The sequence below is a fragment of the Cynocephalus volans genome, chromosome 8 (genome assembly GCF_027409185.1).
Source record: "Cynocephalus volans isolate mCynVol1 chromosome 8, mCynVol1.pri, whole genome shotgun sequence".
In the NCBI taxonomy this organism is placed as follows: domain Eukaryota; kingdom Metazoa; phylum Chordata; class Mammalia; order Dermoptera; family Cynocephalidae; genus Cynocephalus; species Cynocephalus volans.
This window is the reverse complement of record NC_084467.1, coordinates 108,388,821-108,408,618: the sequence shown is the minus strand read 5'-3', so window position 1 is coordinate 108,408,618 and position 19,798 is coordinate 108,388,821. Positions and strand designations below refer to the sequence as shown.

Genomic DNA, 19,798 nt, shown 5'->3' with positions numbered 1-19,798 from the left:
TGTTCATTTTGGTGGCTAGTTCTTTTAATTCCCATAAAATAGCTTTGATAGCCAGGGTGATCCTCCTAAAACATAAGTCAGATGTCATGGCTCTGCTTAAAATCCTACAATGTGTACAAAAGCTTGTACATGAATATTTGTAGCAGCAATATTTATAATGGCCAAAAAATGGAAATAAGTCAAATGTCCATCAACTGTTGAATGGATAAACAAAATCTAGCACAAGCATACAATGAAATATATTCTACCATAAAAAAAATGAAGTACTGTTGTATTTTACAACACGGATGTACTTTGAAAACATTAAGAGAAAGAAGCCAGTCACAAAAGACTACCTATTATATGATTCCATTCACATGAATTATTCAGAATAGGGAAATCTACAAAGACATGTATATATCTATGTAATCAATAGAGATACCTACATAATCTATAGGAGGATTAGTGAACTACCAAAAAAAAAAAAAAAAAAAGAAGAAGAAGGAGGTAGATTAGTGGTTGCTTAGGGTTGCTGGGGAGGGGATTCTTTTAGGTTATGAAAATATTCTAAAACTGACAATGGTGATGGCTGCACATATCTGTGAATATACTAAAAACCACTGAATTTTACACTTTAAATAGGTGAATTGTATGGTATGTGTAGTGGATTGAATTATGTCTCCCTAAAACTCACTGAAGCTTGAATTGTGTCTCCCAAGTTTAATGTATTAGAAACTTAGCCCCCACTTTTAAGAGGGTGGGTAATCCTATTATGGTAAATGAAAGGCGAAGCCTTGAAGAGGTGATTGGATTGTAAGACCAGGCAGTAGTAAAAGGATTAAAAATGGTGGTGAGGGGCATGGTTCTGAGGGCTTTGAAAGAGAAGAGTCTGTCTCTCTCTCTCTCTGCTTCCACCATCTTGCAATGTGAGACCCCTGGGACATTGTCGCCAACATCAGATGGACTTTGGACTTCCCAGCCTCAGAAACTGTAAGCAATAAATTTTGTTTTCTTTATAAAATACCCAGTTCCATGTATTTTGTTATAACAAAAACGAACTAATACAGAAAGTTGGCACCAGAGAAGTGGGGTGTTGCTTATAACAAGTACTTGAAAATGTGGGTGTGTCTTTGGAACTTGGTGTTAGGCAAAGGTTGGAGGAGTTTGGAGGATTTGGAAGAAGACAAAAAGACAAGGGAAAGTTTGGACTGTCTTAGAGACTGGTTAAATGGTGGTGAGCAGAATGCTGATAGACATATGGACTGCGAAGACCATTCTAAGGAGGTCTCAGATAGAAATAAGAAGTTTTTCAGAAACCAGGGCAAAGATCACCCTGCTGTGAACTGGAAAAAACTTGGCTGTGTTGTGTCCATGCCCTGGGACTTTGTAGAAGTTGGAACTTAGGAGTTGTTCATGCCTACTTTTAACAGCCTACACTGAGTTATGGTGGCAAAGGCAAGACATAAAGCCAGAATATAAAAGGGAAGGAGGGCCGGCCCCATGGCGCACTCGGGAGAGTGCAACGCTGGGAGTGCAGTGGTGCTCCCACCATGGTTCGGATCCTATATGGGGATGGCCGGTGGGCTCACTGGCTGAGCGCGGTGCGGACGACACCAAGCCAAGGGTTGCGATCCCCTTACCGGTCACAAAAAAGACAAAAAAAAAAAAAAAAAAAAAGGGAAGGAGAGTGTAAAGATTTGGAAAATTTGAAGCCTGGCCATGTGGTAGAGAAGCAGAGAGTATTTTCAGAAGAAAAATTCAATGATACTAAGAAGATTAGTACAAAGGAAAGGGATTATCAAGAGAAGGAGAAAAAAGGCCCTGAAGGCACTGCAGAAGCCTCTGGGGCCAACTCTTCTATTTCAGGCCCAAAGACGCCAGGGCCACCTCAGGAAGCTGCTTCCAGCACCAGCACCCCAGCTGCTTTGGCTACGCCAGCTATGGGTAAATTGGCTCCAGGAATGGCTGGACGTGCAGTTTTGGAAAATACAAGCTGAAAGCCTTGGTGGCATCCATGTGGTGTTAGGTCTGCAGGCTTGCAGAATGCTAGAGCTGTGGAGGCTTGGGAACCTCCACCCCAACTTCAAAGGATGTAAGAAAAAGTCTGGGGTCCCAGAAAGAGATCTGTCACAAGGGTGGAGTCACCGCATAGAGCCTTCACTAGAGCAATGCTGAGTAGAAATGTGGGGTCAGAGTTGCAACAGAGAAATCCCATCAGCACCATGCCTAGTGGAGCTGTGAGAGCGGGACCGCCATGGAGACTCCAGATCTGTGGATCTACTAGAGTAGAACACCAGCCTGGGAGAGCAGAAGTATGGCCTAAGACCAGGAAAGCCATAGGAGCGAAGCTGCCCAAGTACTTGGGGACCCAACCCCCCACCCGAGCATGCAGAGGAGGTCAAACATGGATTCAAGTTACATGATTCGCCAGCTCTGAGATTTAATGCCAGCCCTGCTGGGTTTCGGACTGGTTTGGGACCTGTTACAACTTTCTTTTGGTCTATTTCTCCTTTTTGGAATGGGAATATGTACCCTATGCTTGTCCCACCACTGTATCTTGAAAGTAGATAACTTGTTTTGAATTTCGCAGATGGGATTTTGAACTTTGGACTCTTGACAAACAAGACTTTGGGGATGAAATAAATGTATTTGTATGTGAAAAGGACATGAGTTTTGGGGGGCCAGGGGTGAAATGTAGTGGATTGAATTATGTACCTCCAAAACTCACTGAAGCTTGAATTGTGTCCCCCAAGTTTCATGTATTAGAAACTTAGCCCCCACTGTTAAGAGGGTTGGAAATCCTATTAGGGTAAATGAAAGGTGGAGCCTTGAAGAGGTGATTGGATTGTAGGACCATGCAGTAGTGAATGGATTAAAAATGGTGGTCAGGGGCATGGTTCTAGGGCTTTGAAAGAGGAGAGTCTGTCTTTCTCTCTGCTCTCTCTGTTTCCACCATCTTGCAATGTGAGACCCCTGGGTCACTGTCGCTACCATCAGATGGAATTCGGACTTCCAAGCCTCAGAAACTGTAAGCAATAAATTTTGTTTTCTTTATAAATCACCTGGTCTCAGGTATTCTGTTATAGCAACATAAAAAGGACTAGTACAGTATGTGAATTATATCTCAACAAGGATATTAAAAACCCCCCAACCCTATACTGTTCTCTAACTCATTGTGAAGACCAGTCCTCACACAGTCTACAAGGCTCTCCACGATCAGGCCCCAGATAACTCTCTAATTGAATCTCCCTCTACTTTTCCTCTTACACACTCCACGCCGACTCACCAGCTTCCTTGCAGCTCCTTTAACACATTGCATGATTCTGTCTTAGGACACAGCTCTGGCTGGGCCTGGGATGCTCCCTCCACATACCTGTTTGGCTCACTCCCTCACCTCCTTCAAGTCTTTGCACAAATCTCTTCTTAATGAGGCCTTTTCTGACACCATACTGAGTAGTGTGACCTATCCCCACTGTCCCCAAGTACTATAAATTTCCCTTTACTTTGCTGTGCATCCCCTCCCCCCATAGCATTTATCACCTTTTGATTTACTATAAATATGTACTTATTAAGTTTCTTGTTTATTTCTCTTTCCTCCTGAATTAAAATGAAAACTTCACAAGGTTAGGATCTTTGTTTTATTCATGAAGATATCCCAGGAAATATTTGAGTGAATGAACTATTTATGCTGTTCTCATATATTCAATAAATATTTATTTATCTGATCTAGAACTCATAACTAGGGCAATCTGACTTCTGACTGTTCCACCTAGATGTTGGTGAAAATATTTGTGGAGCAACGACTCATGTCCTGGATAATTCCTAGGAACTGAAATCTGACAGTATTCCCCCAAGTAAGGATATATTACACTAATATGACTAGTGAGATAAATGAAAACGGAAGTAGTAAGGGGATGGAAAGTAATTACATAAGAAGGGCAAATACGAGACAGGAAATGGTAGTCTGTATATGGGAAACCTGCATAGACCCCAGACACATACTGAATTAACTGCTTAAGGCAGGCATTTGCATATATGTCCAGGTCACTGCTGAGTTCATTACCCAGATCCTTTTTCAGGGCAAGTTCTCTGCCTTCAAAAAAAACATGAAAATTATACCTTTAAAGAGGTCTCTGTCATTGGTTACTCTCTTTTATTTCTTTGTATTTCATTGTATACAAAAGGAAAATGGAAAGCAATACAAAATTCATATTAAACTTCATATGGCTATGATGAGAGAAGAAAATATTGACTGCCTCTATTTATTTAGAAGGCGATTTTATTAAGATTGTTGATAAGGAGATAATTAGCTTCTGCAAAGTTCCTTGGTGTCCTAGCAGCAAATATACATCTTCTATTTTAAGTAGTGTTTAAATCTAAACAGACATAATCACAATTACACCTAATCAGAGCAGGCCGTATAGAAACAAATCATACAACTACAGAAGTCTGCATATATAGAACTCTGCTTCTTTACAACCAGTGCTTGAGTCACTGAAAAATATTATCACAAAAGAACTGTTTTAAAGAAATCAAGTACTTAAGAAAGAGCTGCTTAAATTATATCTTTAAATGGCAACTTGAGTTTCAGATTAAATTAATGTATATTTTCTTTCAAAAGCTAAGGGACATACATACATCTTCAGGTACCTTATGGTTTAGGATGAAGAAGCTCACTTATAAAAAGGCCTATTCTCTCATGAAAAATTATATTCATTTCTGGAAATATACCAGGAAGGAAAGGAAAAAATTATTTCCTATTCTTTATTTTTTAGTTTTGTTCACAGCTAAGATTTTGTTTCAATTTACAGTAAAGGCAATTTTGATGTCCATTAGAAATAGAGGGTATCTCAGGATGAAGGTTGTTAAAATTGCTACATGAGGGGTAAGGATACATGTAATTTTCTGGATTGCCCAGACCAATGTCGGTCCATTTATCCATTACCTTGACTAATTTGCCCTAAATAATAAACTAGTAAGTGGTCATTCTGGGATTTGACTGCAAAATAAATCTGTAGTAAAATCAGATTTTACTTAAGAGTAGTAAAGATCAGGGAAACCAAGTGATTTATATCCCAGAAATATCCCACAATAGGCATTTCCCACTCTGGAAGGACAGTAGCTTCTATGTCACCACATCACACAGTGACAAGATATGATTTCTCTCCTGTTTACTGGGGTACCCACTAATCCAAACCTATGTGGGGCACCCCATTTCATGTGTCACATAATTCCAAGTATAAAAGGAGGGCATTCATCACGGCACATCTAAAAGTATACTGTTTTTAATCTCCATAGTCTCTCGAAATAATATTTCTGTGCTGTACAGCTCTTGAGATCAAGACTGCATCTCTGTCACTTATTCCCTTTGGCCTTTCCTTAATAAATAACCTATGTACTACACAGGAAATGTACAATAAACCCCCCCAACAAAATTAAACCTTAATAGTTCACAGCAACAAATTATTCATCTTTTTCTCTCCCATATCTAGATTATATTGCTAGCTCACAACAGCCCTACTATAACCAGGTACAAAACTGATTTTTAAAAAATACTTGCCTTTTCCTTACTGAGAGTCTCAGATTTCAATATGTATTAAAAGTTGTGAATTTACTCAATATGTTAGTAATCCCCACGTTAGCTCACAATCATCATGAAAATTAAGACTTTCCACTAAAAGCTGAAACAGTCTGTGTTGCTTTCAATTACCTAAGCCTTTACAATAACTGGTCTCTGAAATATAAATTCCAATATCTTCTTACTGATAATGATATCACTATTTACTTATTGGCTAGAGGCTATACATTTATAAAAGTAAACTACAAAAACCTAATCATTTATGTATTGCAAACATCAACTAAATTATTTTGTTTGGTAATTACCATAGCAACTCCCTCTTCCTAAAAGTTTCATTGGTCAGGAGCTAATGAATGGTACTGTCCAAGATTTTGTTGAATCTTCTATTGCTAAGATATCTGCTCAAATGTAATACAGTGTAATGCTGTTAGGTCAGACAAAGAAATACTGAAACTGGCTACAGCTGGAAGGACCTGGAATGAGGCTTTTGCAGAGCTGCCTTACCTTCTTAATTTTACATAAAAGATTATTTGCTCAGGAAGTGGGACACTAGTTTAAGGAAAAATCTAGATGTTTGGCTTTTTTCTTTTCCTTTTTCTTAATAGTAAAATGAAGTTTTATTCACAGTACTATTAATTCGTAAAACACATCTGAAAATATGTATTTTTGTTTATATACAATATGACTAAATTACAAAGACACATAAAAATCTTTGCCAATCTTACCATCTAAATCCAACTTATTTTTAAAATTGAGATATAGATGTTTAGTCTGAAATTTCTGATATTCAAGTTAAAGGAAAGATGCTACAATTCTTAGGCACTGGCCATGGGACTACAAATACTCAGCGGGAGATATTAACTATCAGAAGAATCATTTAAGGGTCATTTAATCTTTTCAAATTCTAATAAAACCTGCTTAAAAGCATGTGCTTATTTATCTAAACTGGGTCAAGAAGATGAAATTCTGTATGGCTATCAACAAGTAATAAAACAACCCCCCACTTTTTAAAATTGGGCATAACCAAAAAGAAAATGAATTTAGGAACTAACTTCTCTCAGAAGTATTCTTTTTTCCTATTTTTTCTTATTTATTTATTTAAGATAATTTATTATACATACATGTGGGGCACAACATTGATTTTCAATAGTTGTGTACAATGTGTGATGGTTAGATAAGGATATTTAGTTTATTCAGCACTACAATATGTTATCATTCTTTGTGTCTGTTAACCAAATCTTTGTTATCCCCCTCCCTTTCCCTCTCCCTTCCCCTTTTCCACCTCTAGTAACCACAGTTCTTTTTTTCTCTTTCTAAAAGTTCAATGTATTACTGTGATTGTTGTTTCTCTCTCTCTCTCTCTCTCTTGTTTATTTATTTATGTAACCTCCTTGTGCCTCGGTTTCCATATATAAAGTGGAGATAATAGTACATATCTTATATGAGGATTAAACGAGTTAGTATGCATAAAGTACATAGTACAGTGCCTAGCACACAATATATGCTCAATAAGTATTGACTATTATTACTGTCGTTATTAGCAGCAACAGCAGCAAAGGGAGAAATTTGAATAAAATGGTTCTGATAGTATGTCACTTCTGTGCTCAAAAATATTTAAGGACACCCCAGTGACTATTGAATTAGGTACAAACACCTCAATTTGACATTTTAGGATGCAGGGCTACCCTTCTGAATAATATCACCTAATAGTTTTCAAATTAGAGTAAAATTCATAAATGACACTCCCATTTTATACTCTCCCAAGATCATAACCACACTGACACTTCCATTTCTAGAATTAAGACAGACTATATAAGGTGAACATTATCTTGCAATAAAACACATAGAAATGTAGGATAAATGAATACCTAATCTTTTAAGAAAGTAAGGGAAATCTCCAAAGATCATCTTGAAAAGGTAACCAGAACTTAGGTGATAAGTATAAACTGATGCTGTGACTACCTGATAGGTGTGTGACAGTGTTATTAAACAAGGGCACTGTATTTTAATAGCTACAGAAGGTCTGGAAACAAGGCTTAGGCCTCAGTAGAAAAAAGAATTATAATTGAGACTCCTACTTAATGTTGAGGCCCTTACTGAAAAAGTGAACTTAAAAATAAAGCAAGTCTGCACAGGGAGATAACAAGGAAACTTGAACATAAGCTGGTACTGGCTTTGCATGGTTCCAGAACCCTTTAGTACAGAAATTAATATAAAAACTGATTCCAGAGTGGCAATACTCTTGGGGTACCTAGATGAAATGAAAGGAAATCTCTAGAGGAGAGATACATCTTCAACTCAGGAACTTATGGGTCCCATAGATAAAACCCTGCTTAAGACAACTCATAATCAAAAATTACAGAATATGTGCAGAAATGATTCATCATGAGCTACTGTTAGCAGATACAGCAGCAGAATTAGACCTCCAAGTATTTCAGATTACAGAATTAATGTGTATAAAAAAAATTAAGAATTTGAAAATATGAGAAAAGAAGAGGATATTAATAAAAACAAGAGCAAATTTGAAAAAGAAGCAAGCAGAACTTGCAGGTATAAAAATATAATATTTTAAATTAAAAACTCAATGGACAAATTAAACAGATTAGACATAGCTAAAGAGAGAATTACTGAACTAGAACGCTGATCTGAAAAAATTATACAGAAGGCAGCACAGAGAAATGGATAATATAAATAAGAGGTTAAGAGACATGAAGAATAGGTGAATTTTCATACCAAGTAACATAAATAAAAATAAATCCACATTTAGATACAGAATATTGGAACTAGAAAACTGAAGATAAAAAGGTAATCTTAAAAAAGAATCAAAGAAGAAAAGATTGCCCACAAATGAAAAACAATTATGAATGTATTGAGAACAGACTTCTTAACAGCAGCAATTGAAAATAATATTCCATTGTCACCTAGCTTTTAAGTGCCGAGGGAAAACTATCAACCTGGAATTCTAATCTTGGCTGAACTAAGACATTTTTAGACAAAAACATCAAGTTGACTAGTATCTGAAAGGACTACCAAAGAATGTTCTTTAGAAAGAAGAAAATTGAAGGAAAGGCCAGGATGAAAGAAACAAGGTGGAGGGGGAAAAAGGGCAAATATGTGAATAAATCTAAATAAACATTGACTACAGGGAATAATAATAATGGTTAATTCAGAGATTAAACAAGGTGGAATCAAAATGCTGGACGATAGGGTATAAGATGGAAGGAAGGTGATTAGAGTTAAAACATTCTAAGATCCTTGTATTATTTGCAAGAAAGGTAGAAATGGATTATAAGGGATTATAAGATTACAGAGATAGATAAATTTAATCTCTATTTCTTTGTTCATTCAACAAATATCTTTTAAGGACAGGTAAAACTAATTTATTTTGACAGAAGTCATAATAGTGATTACTTTACAGAGTTGTGACAAGGAGGAGGCATACGGCTTAAGGGAGACTGCTGGGAGTACTGATAATGTTATTTCTTGATCTAGGTGGTGGTTACATAGATATATTCACTTTGTGATATTTTATTGAGCTGTCTTCTTATCATTTATATGCTTTTCTGTATATAATGAAGTATATATGTACATATATGTGGTATCGTAGAAAGATATTTGAGCTTTGTCCCCAGTTCTTGGCATAGAGCTCCTAAAAACCCTTGGAACTTCCTGAATGATAAGGGAGGTAGAAGTGTCTTTTGTTCCAATGAAGTAACTCTTGGCAGGCCCCTGGGTAGTAGGGGCTAGTAGTCAGAAAGACCAAGCCTTGATTAGAGGATTGGAACTTTCATTGCCACCCGTCACCTCCAGGGAGGAGAGAATGGTTGGAGATAGAGTTAATCAACAATGGCTAATGATTTAATCAATCATGTCCACATAATGAAACCTCCGTAAAAACCCCTAAACAATAGGGTTAGGGTTGGGAGAGCTTCCACACTGGTGAACACGCTGAGGTGCAGAGAGAGTGGTGTGCCCAGAGTGGGCACGGAAATTGCACACCCACCCCTATATCTTGCCCAATGCGTCTCTTCCATTTGGCTGTTCCTGAGATGTATCCTTTATAATAAACTGGCAAAGATAAGTAAAGTGTTTTCCTGAGTTCGGTGAGCCATTCTAGCAAATTATCAAACCCGAGGAATAGGTTGTGGGAACCCCTGATTTACAGCCAGTCAGTTAGAAGTATGGGTGGTGTAGAACTTGTGACTGGCATCTGAAGTGGCACTCTTGTGGGACTGAGCCCCTTTAATTTGTGTGACCCGATGCTAACTCCAGGGAGATAGTGTTAGAATTGAATTGAACTGTTGGATGTTCGGCTTGTGTCTGGAGAATTGGAGAAGTGTGTTGGAAAAGATACCATATATTTGGTATCATGAAGAAAAAAAAAAATCTCTCAATGTAATATTTCTGTAAAAGTTATAAAAGAAAACCCTATTGCACAGGTTACACCAAAATAAAATTCTGACAGATTCTAAAGATATAACTTTACATATGAGTCCTAAAAATAATGGAAAAAGTGGATGTTAGTATTTATATAATCCTGGCTGGGAAAGCATGACACCAAAGGTAGAAATCACTGGTAGCTTTGACTACATAAAATTAAAGTGACAAAAATGAAACTTTTTTTTTTTACAACAAAACACTGTGAATAATATAAAACAAAAACATCAACCATATGATCATCTCTATAGATGCTGAAAAAGCATTTGATAAAGTTCAGCACTCATTCATGACAAAGACTCTCTATAAGTTAGGTATAGAGGGAAAGTATCTCAACATAATTAAAGCCATATATGACAAACCCACTGTCAATATCATCCTGAATGGGGAAAAGCTGAAAGCTTTTCCTTTAAGAACAGGAACTAGACAAGGATGCCCACTCTCACCACTCCTATTCAACATAGTGTTGGAAGTATTAGCCAGAGCAATCAGAGAAGAGAGGGAAATAAAGGGCATCCAGATTGGAAAAGATGAAGTCAAACTGTCCCTGTTTGCAGATGACATGATCCTATATATCGAACAGCCTAAAACCTCTACAAAAAAACTCTTGGAATTGATAAATGATTTCAGCACAGTAGCAGGATACAAAATCAACACACAAAAATCAGTAGCATTTCTTTTCTCCAATAATGAACATGCAGAACGAGAAATCAAGAAAGCCTGCCCATTTACAATAGCCACCAAAAAATTAAAATACTTAGGAATTGAGTTAACCAAGGAGGTGAAAAATCTCTATAATGAGAACTACAAACCACTGCTGAGAGAAATTAGAGAGGATACAAGAAGATGGAAAGATATCCCATGCTCTTGGATTAGAAGAATCAACATAGTGAAAATGTCCATACTACCCAAAGTGATATACAAATTCAATGCAATCCCCATCAAAATTACAAAGACATTTTTCTCAGAAATGGAAAAAACCATCCAGACATTTATATGGAATAATAAAAGACCACGCATAGCCAAAGCAATGCCGAGGAGAAAAAATAAAGCTGGAGGCATAACACTACCTGACTTTAAGCTATACTACAAAGCTATAATAACCAAAACAGTATGGTACTGGCATAAAAACAGACGCACTGATCAATGGAATAGAATAGAGAATCCAGAAATCAACCCACACACTTACTGCCATCTGATCTTTGACAAAGGCACCAAGCCTATACACTGGGGAAGGGACTGCCTCTTCAGCAAATGGTGCTGGGATAACTGGATATCCATATGCAGGAGAATGAAACTTGATCCATACCTCTCACCATATACTAAAATCAACTCAAAATGGATTAAGGATTTAAATATACACCCTGAAACAATAAAACTTCTTAAAGAAAACATAGGAGAAACACTTCAGGAAATAGGACTGGGCACAGACTTCATGAATACGACCCCAAAAGCACGGGCAACCAAAGGAAAAATAAACAAATGGGATTATATCAAACTAAAAAGCTTCTGCACAGCAAAAGAAACAATTAACAGAGTTAAAAGACAACCTACAGAGTGGGAGAAAATATTTGCAAAATATACATCTGACAAAGGATTAATATCCAGAATATATAAGGAACTCAAATAACTTTACAAGAAAAAAACAAGCAACCCAATTAAAAAATGGGCAAAAGAGCTAAGTAGGCATTTCTCTAAGGAAGATATATAAATGGCCAACAGACATATGAAAAAATGCTCAACATCACTCAGCATCTGGGAAATGCAAGTCAAAACCACACTGAGATACCATCTAACCCCAGTTAGGATGGCTAAAATCCAAAAGACTCTAAATGATAAATGCTGGCGAGGTTGCGGAGAAAAAGGAACTCTCATACATTCTTGGTGGGACTGCAAAATGGTGCAGCCTCTATGGAAAATGGTATGGAGGTTCCTCAAACAATTGCAGATGGATCTACCATACGACCCAGCTATCCCACTGTTGGGAGTATACCCAGAGGAATGGAAATCATCAAGTCGAAGGTATACCTGTTCCCCAATGTTCATCACAGCACTCTTTACAATAGCCAAGAGTTGGAACCAGCCCAAATGTCCAACATCAGATGAGTGGATACGGAAAATGTGGTACATCTACACAATGGAATACTACTCAGCTATAAAAACGAATGAAATACTGCCATTTGCAACAACATGGATGGACCTTGAGAGAATTATATTAAGTGAAACAAATCAGGTACAGGAAGAGAAATACCACATGTTCTCACTTATTGGTGGGAGCTAAAAATTAATATATAATTCACACACACACACACACACACACACACACACACACACAAAAAAAAAAAACCCGGGCAGGGGGAAGAAGATATAACAACCACAATTACTTGAAGTTGATACGACAAGCAAACAGAAAGGACATTGTTGGGGGGGAGGGGGGAGGGAGGAGGGAGGGAGGTTTTGGTGATGGGCAACAATAATCAGCCACAATGTATATCGACATAATAAAATTAAGAAAAAAATAAAATAAAACAAAAACATCAAATAGAGGAAAAAAAGATTTGCAAAATATATAACAGACTATGGTCAATATCCTTAATTATACGTATAATTTTAAAAAATTATCAAGAAAAAAAGGAATATGCAATTGTAAAATGGGTAAAGAACATGAACTGGTAATTTATAAAAGAAATATACAAATGGCCAGTGAGCTATTTACACTGACAAAGAGGTTAAGTAATTTGCCCATGTTCACAAAAATAGTAAGAGGGAAAGTCAGGATTCAAACCCAGGTAATCTTACCCTTCAATAAACATTTGCTTAATGAATGAATGATAATATGTTTAATACTAAAAGATGTTTACATCACACTGCAAAATGCAAATTATAAGACAGAATGAGATCCCTTTCTGCCCACACACTCACATAAATGTCTACACAGGCTTAGAAAAAAGGTCCAAAAATGCCAAAATGTAACAGCAGTTATATTATGGGAGCTTTTGTTTCCTCTTTTTTTTTTTCCACTTTCTGGGATAAAAAATTTAAAAATAAGCATATATTACTTCCATAATAAAGTAGAAAAATTATGTTAAAAAACCAAACAATAATACAAAATGAAAAAAAGTACACAAACACTTTTAATGTCTCCCAATTATCCATACATACATGGCTCAGCATGGATCTCTCAGGGTTCCCAATCATTAAATTCAACCATCAAGCCATGGTTCTCCAGTCTCTTTATCCTCTATCCTTATCTGCCAAGTGAATCTTCCTAAAACACTGTGACCCTCTTGTAATTCCACCACTTAAAAACCTTCAATTATTCCCCATTTTCTACGTAAGAAAGTAGAAATCCCTCAGCCTGGTATTCAAGACTTTCTACGATTACAGCATTCAATCATCTTTATTACACACATTCCAGCTAGTTGACTACTTGCTGTTCTTTGTATATGTATGTTGCCTACAGCTTTCATAACTTGTTCATGTGGTTAACTCTTATCTAGAATGTGCTCTCCCTCCATGTATCCATTTTCTACCCAAGGCTCAGATTATATACTATCTTCTCCATGAAACATTTACTAATTTCCCTTAGCCACTTAGAATCCATGGCTCCTTTACCTGTCTCTCCTGGCACTTATTTTCTTATTTGTTATGTTCTTTCTTCCAAATAGACAATGACTTACTTGAGGCAGGATCTTCAGCTTTTCACCTTTGTATTCTTCTTACTAAATACTTATTGAGTGAGTGTAGTTAATCAATAAAACGGAAAAATTCACAGAATTCAATACCATTATGTTTAGGTATTTTCAAAGTACTAGTCTGTGGTAGATTTTTCCTTCTTTGAACAGGAAACATAAATTATTAACAGTGCAGGATGGTTCTTACTCTCCAGATCTTTGACCTAATAAAGTGATTTTATGAACTTAATGGACTACAGATCCTTCATCTCACAAACTCTAGTCTATGAACTGATGCTGTAAATACCAGAGCATTTTGGTTTACAGCAGTTGGTCAGCATTGCTCTCTTCCAACATAAAGGGAATTTAAGCTTTATTCTCTGGGAAAGGGAACAGAGTTGTAAGACTAAAGGTTCTCCTTTACCTCTTCGTGTTGTGCACCGTGGTTCCTCCCAGGACAATCCTCACTCCAGGAGTGGTACGATTCAGGTTATAAACTGTCAGAGCCTCTTCATAGGTGGCACCTCCAATTACAAAAGCAATGATATCCTGAGGTCTGTGATAATGAAGAAAGTGATAACATCACAGGATAAGAAAAAAAAGGCAAAGATCTTTTGTTATTATTATATACACAGTTTTAATTTCTAAATCTATCTTTTTTGGTGGAGGAAGCGGATTTAAAGCAGAATAGAATAAAAGGTTTTAAAAAAGTTTTAATTATCTGAAATTGGCAGGAAATAGAGCAGGAAATGCTGAACAGTGATTTGCTTTCTGTTTATGAGCGGATGTCATAATTTCTGTGCTGCGGATTTCAGAATAGCACAATAGCGTTTGCTGGAACCAAATGTAGAAATAGTCTCTTATATTCAAGTGGCTGCAGAGTGCTTCACTGTGACATGATATCAATACAGCAGTAATATATGCTTATACTACACATCTCCTTTCATGTATACGCCCTTTTTCAAATACTTAGTACAGTGCTATTACAATGGCGTCTGCCTAGTTTGAAAGTACTGGTATACAGGCCGGCCCGTGGCTTACTCGGTAGAGTGCGGTGCTGATAACACCAAGGCCACGGGTTCGGATCCTATATAGGGATGGCCGGTTTGCTCACTGGCTGAGCGTGGCGCTGACAACACCAAGTCAAGGGTTAAGAACCCCTTATTGGTCATCTTTTTTTAAAAAAAAGAAAGTACTGGTATATTTGGATGTCCCCATAACATGGGAACTAGAAACATTTAGCATTCTGAGTGTAAAAAAAGAATGGGACCCATAAATTAATGGCATGTCTAGGAACTCCACCTCTTCTTAAAATCTTTGTTTCTGACTCCTTTGATAAACCAAGAAAAAGAAACCATGGAAACCAAAAACCTGTGGGTGCAGTTTTGATACTGGACATGCTGACACCTCAGCTTAGCTACTAGCTTCACTTGGGTAGCACTGGGTTGTTTAACTGTTTCAATCTTTATGAAAATGGCTTCACAACAAAAGTGAGTAATCCTCCTATTAGCTCCTTCTGTAGACATCAACAGGAAGGAGATCGTATTATTTTCAAAACTGTTAAAAGTTTGCCTTGTTTTTCTTTTCTCATGCTATCAAAAGAAGATAAAATTACTTAATTAGGCAAGTGATTTTGTTGAATCACTCATTGTACATTGTTTAAAACTACATCAAGCAGAAGCATCCATTTTGGAGGTAATGATACAAAACAAAATAGAAAGATCTTTAATCAAGGGATGTACATGCTTATGTATACACATCATGAAAAAACCCAACCCTACATTTCCTTTTTGTTTCTTTCTCTTTCTAAAATACCTAAAGGAATTAACTGAGACTATTTGTTCTTGTTGGACTTTATGGAAAAAACAATCAGATATTTTGGCTATTTTAAAATGTTCTGGGCTTCCAGTCAAGATGGCGGAATAGATGGTTGCCAGTGTCACTCTCTCCCACAAATCAACCAATTTACAACTATTAGAAAGCAACGACAGCAAAGCTGGGGTCGCTAGAGCTCAGGGGAAGAGGAGAGACCTATGGAGTGCATGAAGGCAGGAGAAGCCACGGTAAGAGAAAGGAAGGACCACTCCCACCATTTCAAGTCCTGGCTGCTTCAAGGCTGGAGCTGCTGAGCACATGGAGCAAGAGCTGGCAAAAGCAATAGCTGTACCCTTCCTATGAAGTTGCTTGGAGGTGGCAGGGGAGAAGAGGGCCTTGGTGGCCTACAGGCCAGCAGGACTACTAACAGGGCTCCCATGGACACAAACAGGAGTGAGGAGCCACAACAACTGAAAAAAAGGAGCCACTCAGAGGCCAGTGAGTCATTGCAAGGGACTGGCACATGGCCCGTTCCATGGGAAGTGTTTGGAGTATGGGCAGTGGGGGAGACAGGCCCACCAAGGAAAAACTGGGGCACAGCATGGACAGCTGATCTGTCCTCCAATCAGCACAGGACCACTCAGTGGAGACTGGTCAGGAATATAGAACTGCACGGGGTGCAGTTTGCTGAAAAGTCTCAGGCCCAGAACAGTTTCCACACAACCCAGGTGTATTGGAACTCACAAAACCTGGAAGTACATAGAAGGTCAACAATTAAAACCTGAGCTGCACAAAAAGCCTCCCCCAGAGAATCAACAGCAAAACAGCAATTTAGCTCAACTACAGGGCTCAAGTGCTGGTCCCCACATGAAGTTCCCCCATTTTAGAAGTAAGCAAAAGACAACAAATTAGTTCCAGTGCATAGTTTAAGTGGTGGGAACAGCAAATAATCCAACACAGAACTGAAAGAAAAAACAAAATACCCACAAATTAGAGACAAAGTTTGATATTAACTAGTAAAGGTGTAACACCACTAAAGAACACCTATAAAACCTAGAACGACTGGAACCCTCCTGGCTCCCAAGCCAGGGACGGGGAGGGCCGTGGGCCTTAGCCACGCTTCCCCAATGACCATACACAGCCCAGTGACAACCACCCAGCTGTGGCAGGAAACACCCTGGGCTCCCTCCTGAGCGGGGGTAGTGGGGGGCCGAGGCCTTCAGCCACACCTCCCTGACATCTGCATTCAGCCCAGCGATGACCAAGCCACTGCTGGAAGCCCCCTGGTCTCCCCTGCCAGAATGAGGGAGTGCCACGAGCCTTGACCATGCCCCGCCTCCTTCCTTCTTCTTCCACCCTATTCCCTTCCCCCTTACTCTCTGTCCCTCTCCCTCAACTGCTCTAGAACATCTTAGAATGTAACAAAATAATAATATTAATAAATAAATTAGTTAATTAGAAAAAAATGTTCTTATAGTCTCTGAATTGCAGATTCCCCAATGAAAGGTATACAAGCTTCCAATGATAAAGAGGTGGTTACCTTACAATTAATTAGGAAGAGAGTCAATTATGACATTTATATGTGGAGCCAGGATTTAAAAAAGTAAATATAGTGTTTTATAGCACGATTTAAGATAAAATAAGCTTCATTTAAGACTACCCACCTGAAACAATGTATCTAGCATCACAGAGCTTTAAAAGTAACTTACTGTTACATATTCTACAATCACTTTTTATTATTTTAAAAAATACCAATTTTGACTAGATAAATGCATGCACACAGTATAAAATACAAAAGGATATACTGAAAAAGTAAGTTTTCCTCTCACCTCAGTCCTCTTCTGGCCCCCCCCCCTTCTCTGGGTTTCTCTCTAGAGCCAGTGTTACTTGTGTCTTACATATCCTTTCAGAGATATTATCTGTGTGTGTGTGTGCATGTGTGTGTGTGCATGTGTGTGTATACATTTAAACACAAATGGAAGCATTTTATATACACTATTATGCCCTTTCCCCTTATCTTCGATACACTGTACATTTAAATTTTTGATAGTATCGCTATGTTGATTCACAGATACAATCCCACCAGCAATTCTGGAAAGTGCCTATTTCTCCACAACTTTATCAGCACTGAGTATTATCAAGGCTTTTGGTCCTTCTAAAGTGATAGGTAAAAAAGTAGTGTCTCACCATAACTTTTCATTATGATAAAATATGAACTACAGACACAGATATGTGTACCATCAGCATGTGAAGTTTCAGAGACAGTACAGTGTGAGAATAGAGGGCGAGGATAGAAGCTGGTGAACTCCAACACTGAAGGGATAGGTGGAGAACCAGGAAATCTCAAAGGAGACAAAGAAAGAACAGCCAGAGAATAAAAGGTAACAATAAAACTGGAAGAATATGGCATTATGGAAGCCAAGTGTTTCAAGGAACAGGAAGTTATTTTTAAAAACTGCAAGTTTAAAGATCAAGTAAGATTAGGGCTGGAAAATGTTCATATTTTCATTAGATTTATGATTACGGGACAGCAGTTTTGGTGCAATAGTCCTTTCTTTTGTTTTTTTTTTTTTTTTTTTTTGTGGCGGTTAATACAGGAATCAAATCCTGGACCTTAGAATAGTCTTTTTTAAAAATGTTTTTTCTTTATCTGACTTATAAGTTGTTTATTCTCAGTCTCCTGTTTTGATCCTCATTTTTAAAAATTCTACATATTTTACTGAATTGAACTACCTCATTACTGATCTCATGACTCCAAACCTTTATCTTTTTTTTTTTTAAAGATGACCGGTAAGGGGATCTTAACCCTTGACTTGGTGTTGTCAGCACCACACTCAGCCAGTGAGCGAACCGGCCATCCGTATATGGGATCCGAACCCGGGGCCTTGGTGTTATCAGCACCGCACTCTCCCGAGTGAGCCACGGGCCGGCCCCAAACCTTTATCTTTGAACTTAAACTTCATCCTTGGTTCCAGATCCACATATCTGTACACCCCAGACATTTCGGACTCATCATGTCTAAAACTGAACTCTACTGTTCAGCTCTACCTTTAATCTGCTCCTTTTCTTATACTCCCTATTTTGATCAACATCACTGTATCAGTTTTCTACTGCTGCTGAAACTACTACAATTTAGTGGCTTAAACAGTACAAATTTATCATCTTATAGTTCTGGAGGTCAGAAGTCTGCCATGATGTCACTAGGCTAAAACCAAGGTGTCAGCATGGCTGTGTTCCTTGGGAAGCTCTAAAGAGGAATCTGTTTCCTTGTCTTTTCCAGCTTCTAGAAGTTGCCTGCACTTCTTGGCATGTGTCCTCTTTTCTCCATCCTTAACTAGCAATGTTTCGTATCTCTTACCCTGCAATGTCATATCTCTCTCTGATAATCATTGGGAAAGGTTCTCCAATTTTATGGGCTCATGATTAGACTGGGCCTAACTGGATGACCTCGCTATCTCAAGGTCCATACTCTTAATCACATCTGCAAAGTCTTTTTGCAAAATAAGGTAACATAAACACATGTTGCAGGAATTAGGGTGTAAACATCTCTGAGGGAGCCATTATTCTGCACAATCTACCTAGTTATACCCAATCACCAAAGTCAGAAACTTTGAGTTATCTTTTAATCTTTCTTCTTCTTCATGTCTTACCCTCTCACCTTGTCCTTAATCGGTTGGCCACTGTCTTGTGTCAATTTATCTCTAGACTATCTTGACTTCATCTCATACTCAGTTTCCCCTGCCTGGTTGCCAGAGTCCTATCATAGATATGAATTATTTGTACTTCATCATTACTTCATTTGTCAGCCACCTTTATCTTTCAAAACATAGATCTGATCATGCTGAAAGACAAAGGCAATTGAAGCAAAGTTTACTTAATGTATGGTAGTTAGTGTTTTTCTCAACAAGCTCTTAGTCTGTCTTTCCAGCCTCATTCTCTGTTCTATTGTTCTCCAGTTACACTTATCACTAGAAAGTAAGCTTTATGAGGTTAGGGAATTTTTTTTTTTTTTGGCTGCTCATTGCTGAATCTCCAATTCTAGAATAGTGCCTAGCACAAAGTGTAGTCAATAAATATTGTGCAACAAATGACTGAGTGAATATCATTCTATTTTCTATTCCCTAAAGGACCATGTACCAGCAGTAACCATTTACTGAGTGCCTACTATTTGTTAGGCACCTTGTTTACAATTTTTCAAGGTAAAAATCACAGCTGAGGAAGCAGAAACTCAGAAACATTAAGTAATTATCCTATGGTCATTCTATCTTAAACTAATTTCAGTCAGGTTTGGCTCCCACTATTCCACTAAATAACT

At 37.8% G+C, this 19,798-nt stretch overlaps 1 protein-coding gene across 3 annotated transcripts in view; it reads right to left on the bottom strand.

The window, feature by feature from the left end:
* Positions 1-19,798, bottom strand: part of VPS45 (vacuolar protein sorting 45 homolog) — a 68,287-nt gene that overhangs the window by 16,596 nt on the left and 31,893 nt on the right. For all 3 annotated transcript variants that reach the window (XM_063104942.1, XM_063104943.1, XM_063104945.1), the window contains exon 14: positions 14,093-14,224. In XM_063104942.1, the coding sequence (XP_062961012.1) occupies positions 14,093-14,224 (132 nt within the window). The remainder of the gene's footprint in view (positions 1-14,092; positions 14,225-19,798) is intronic.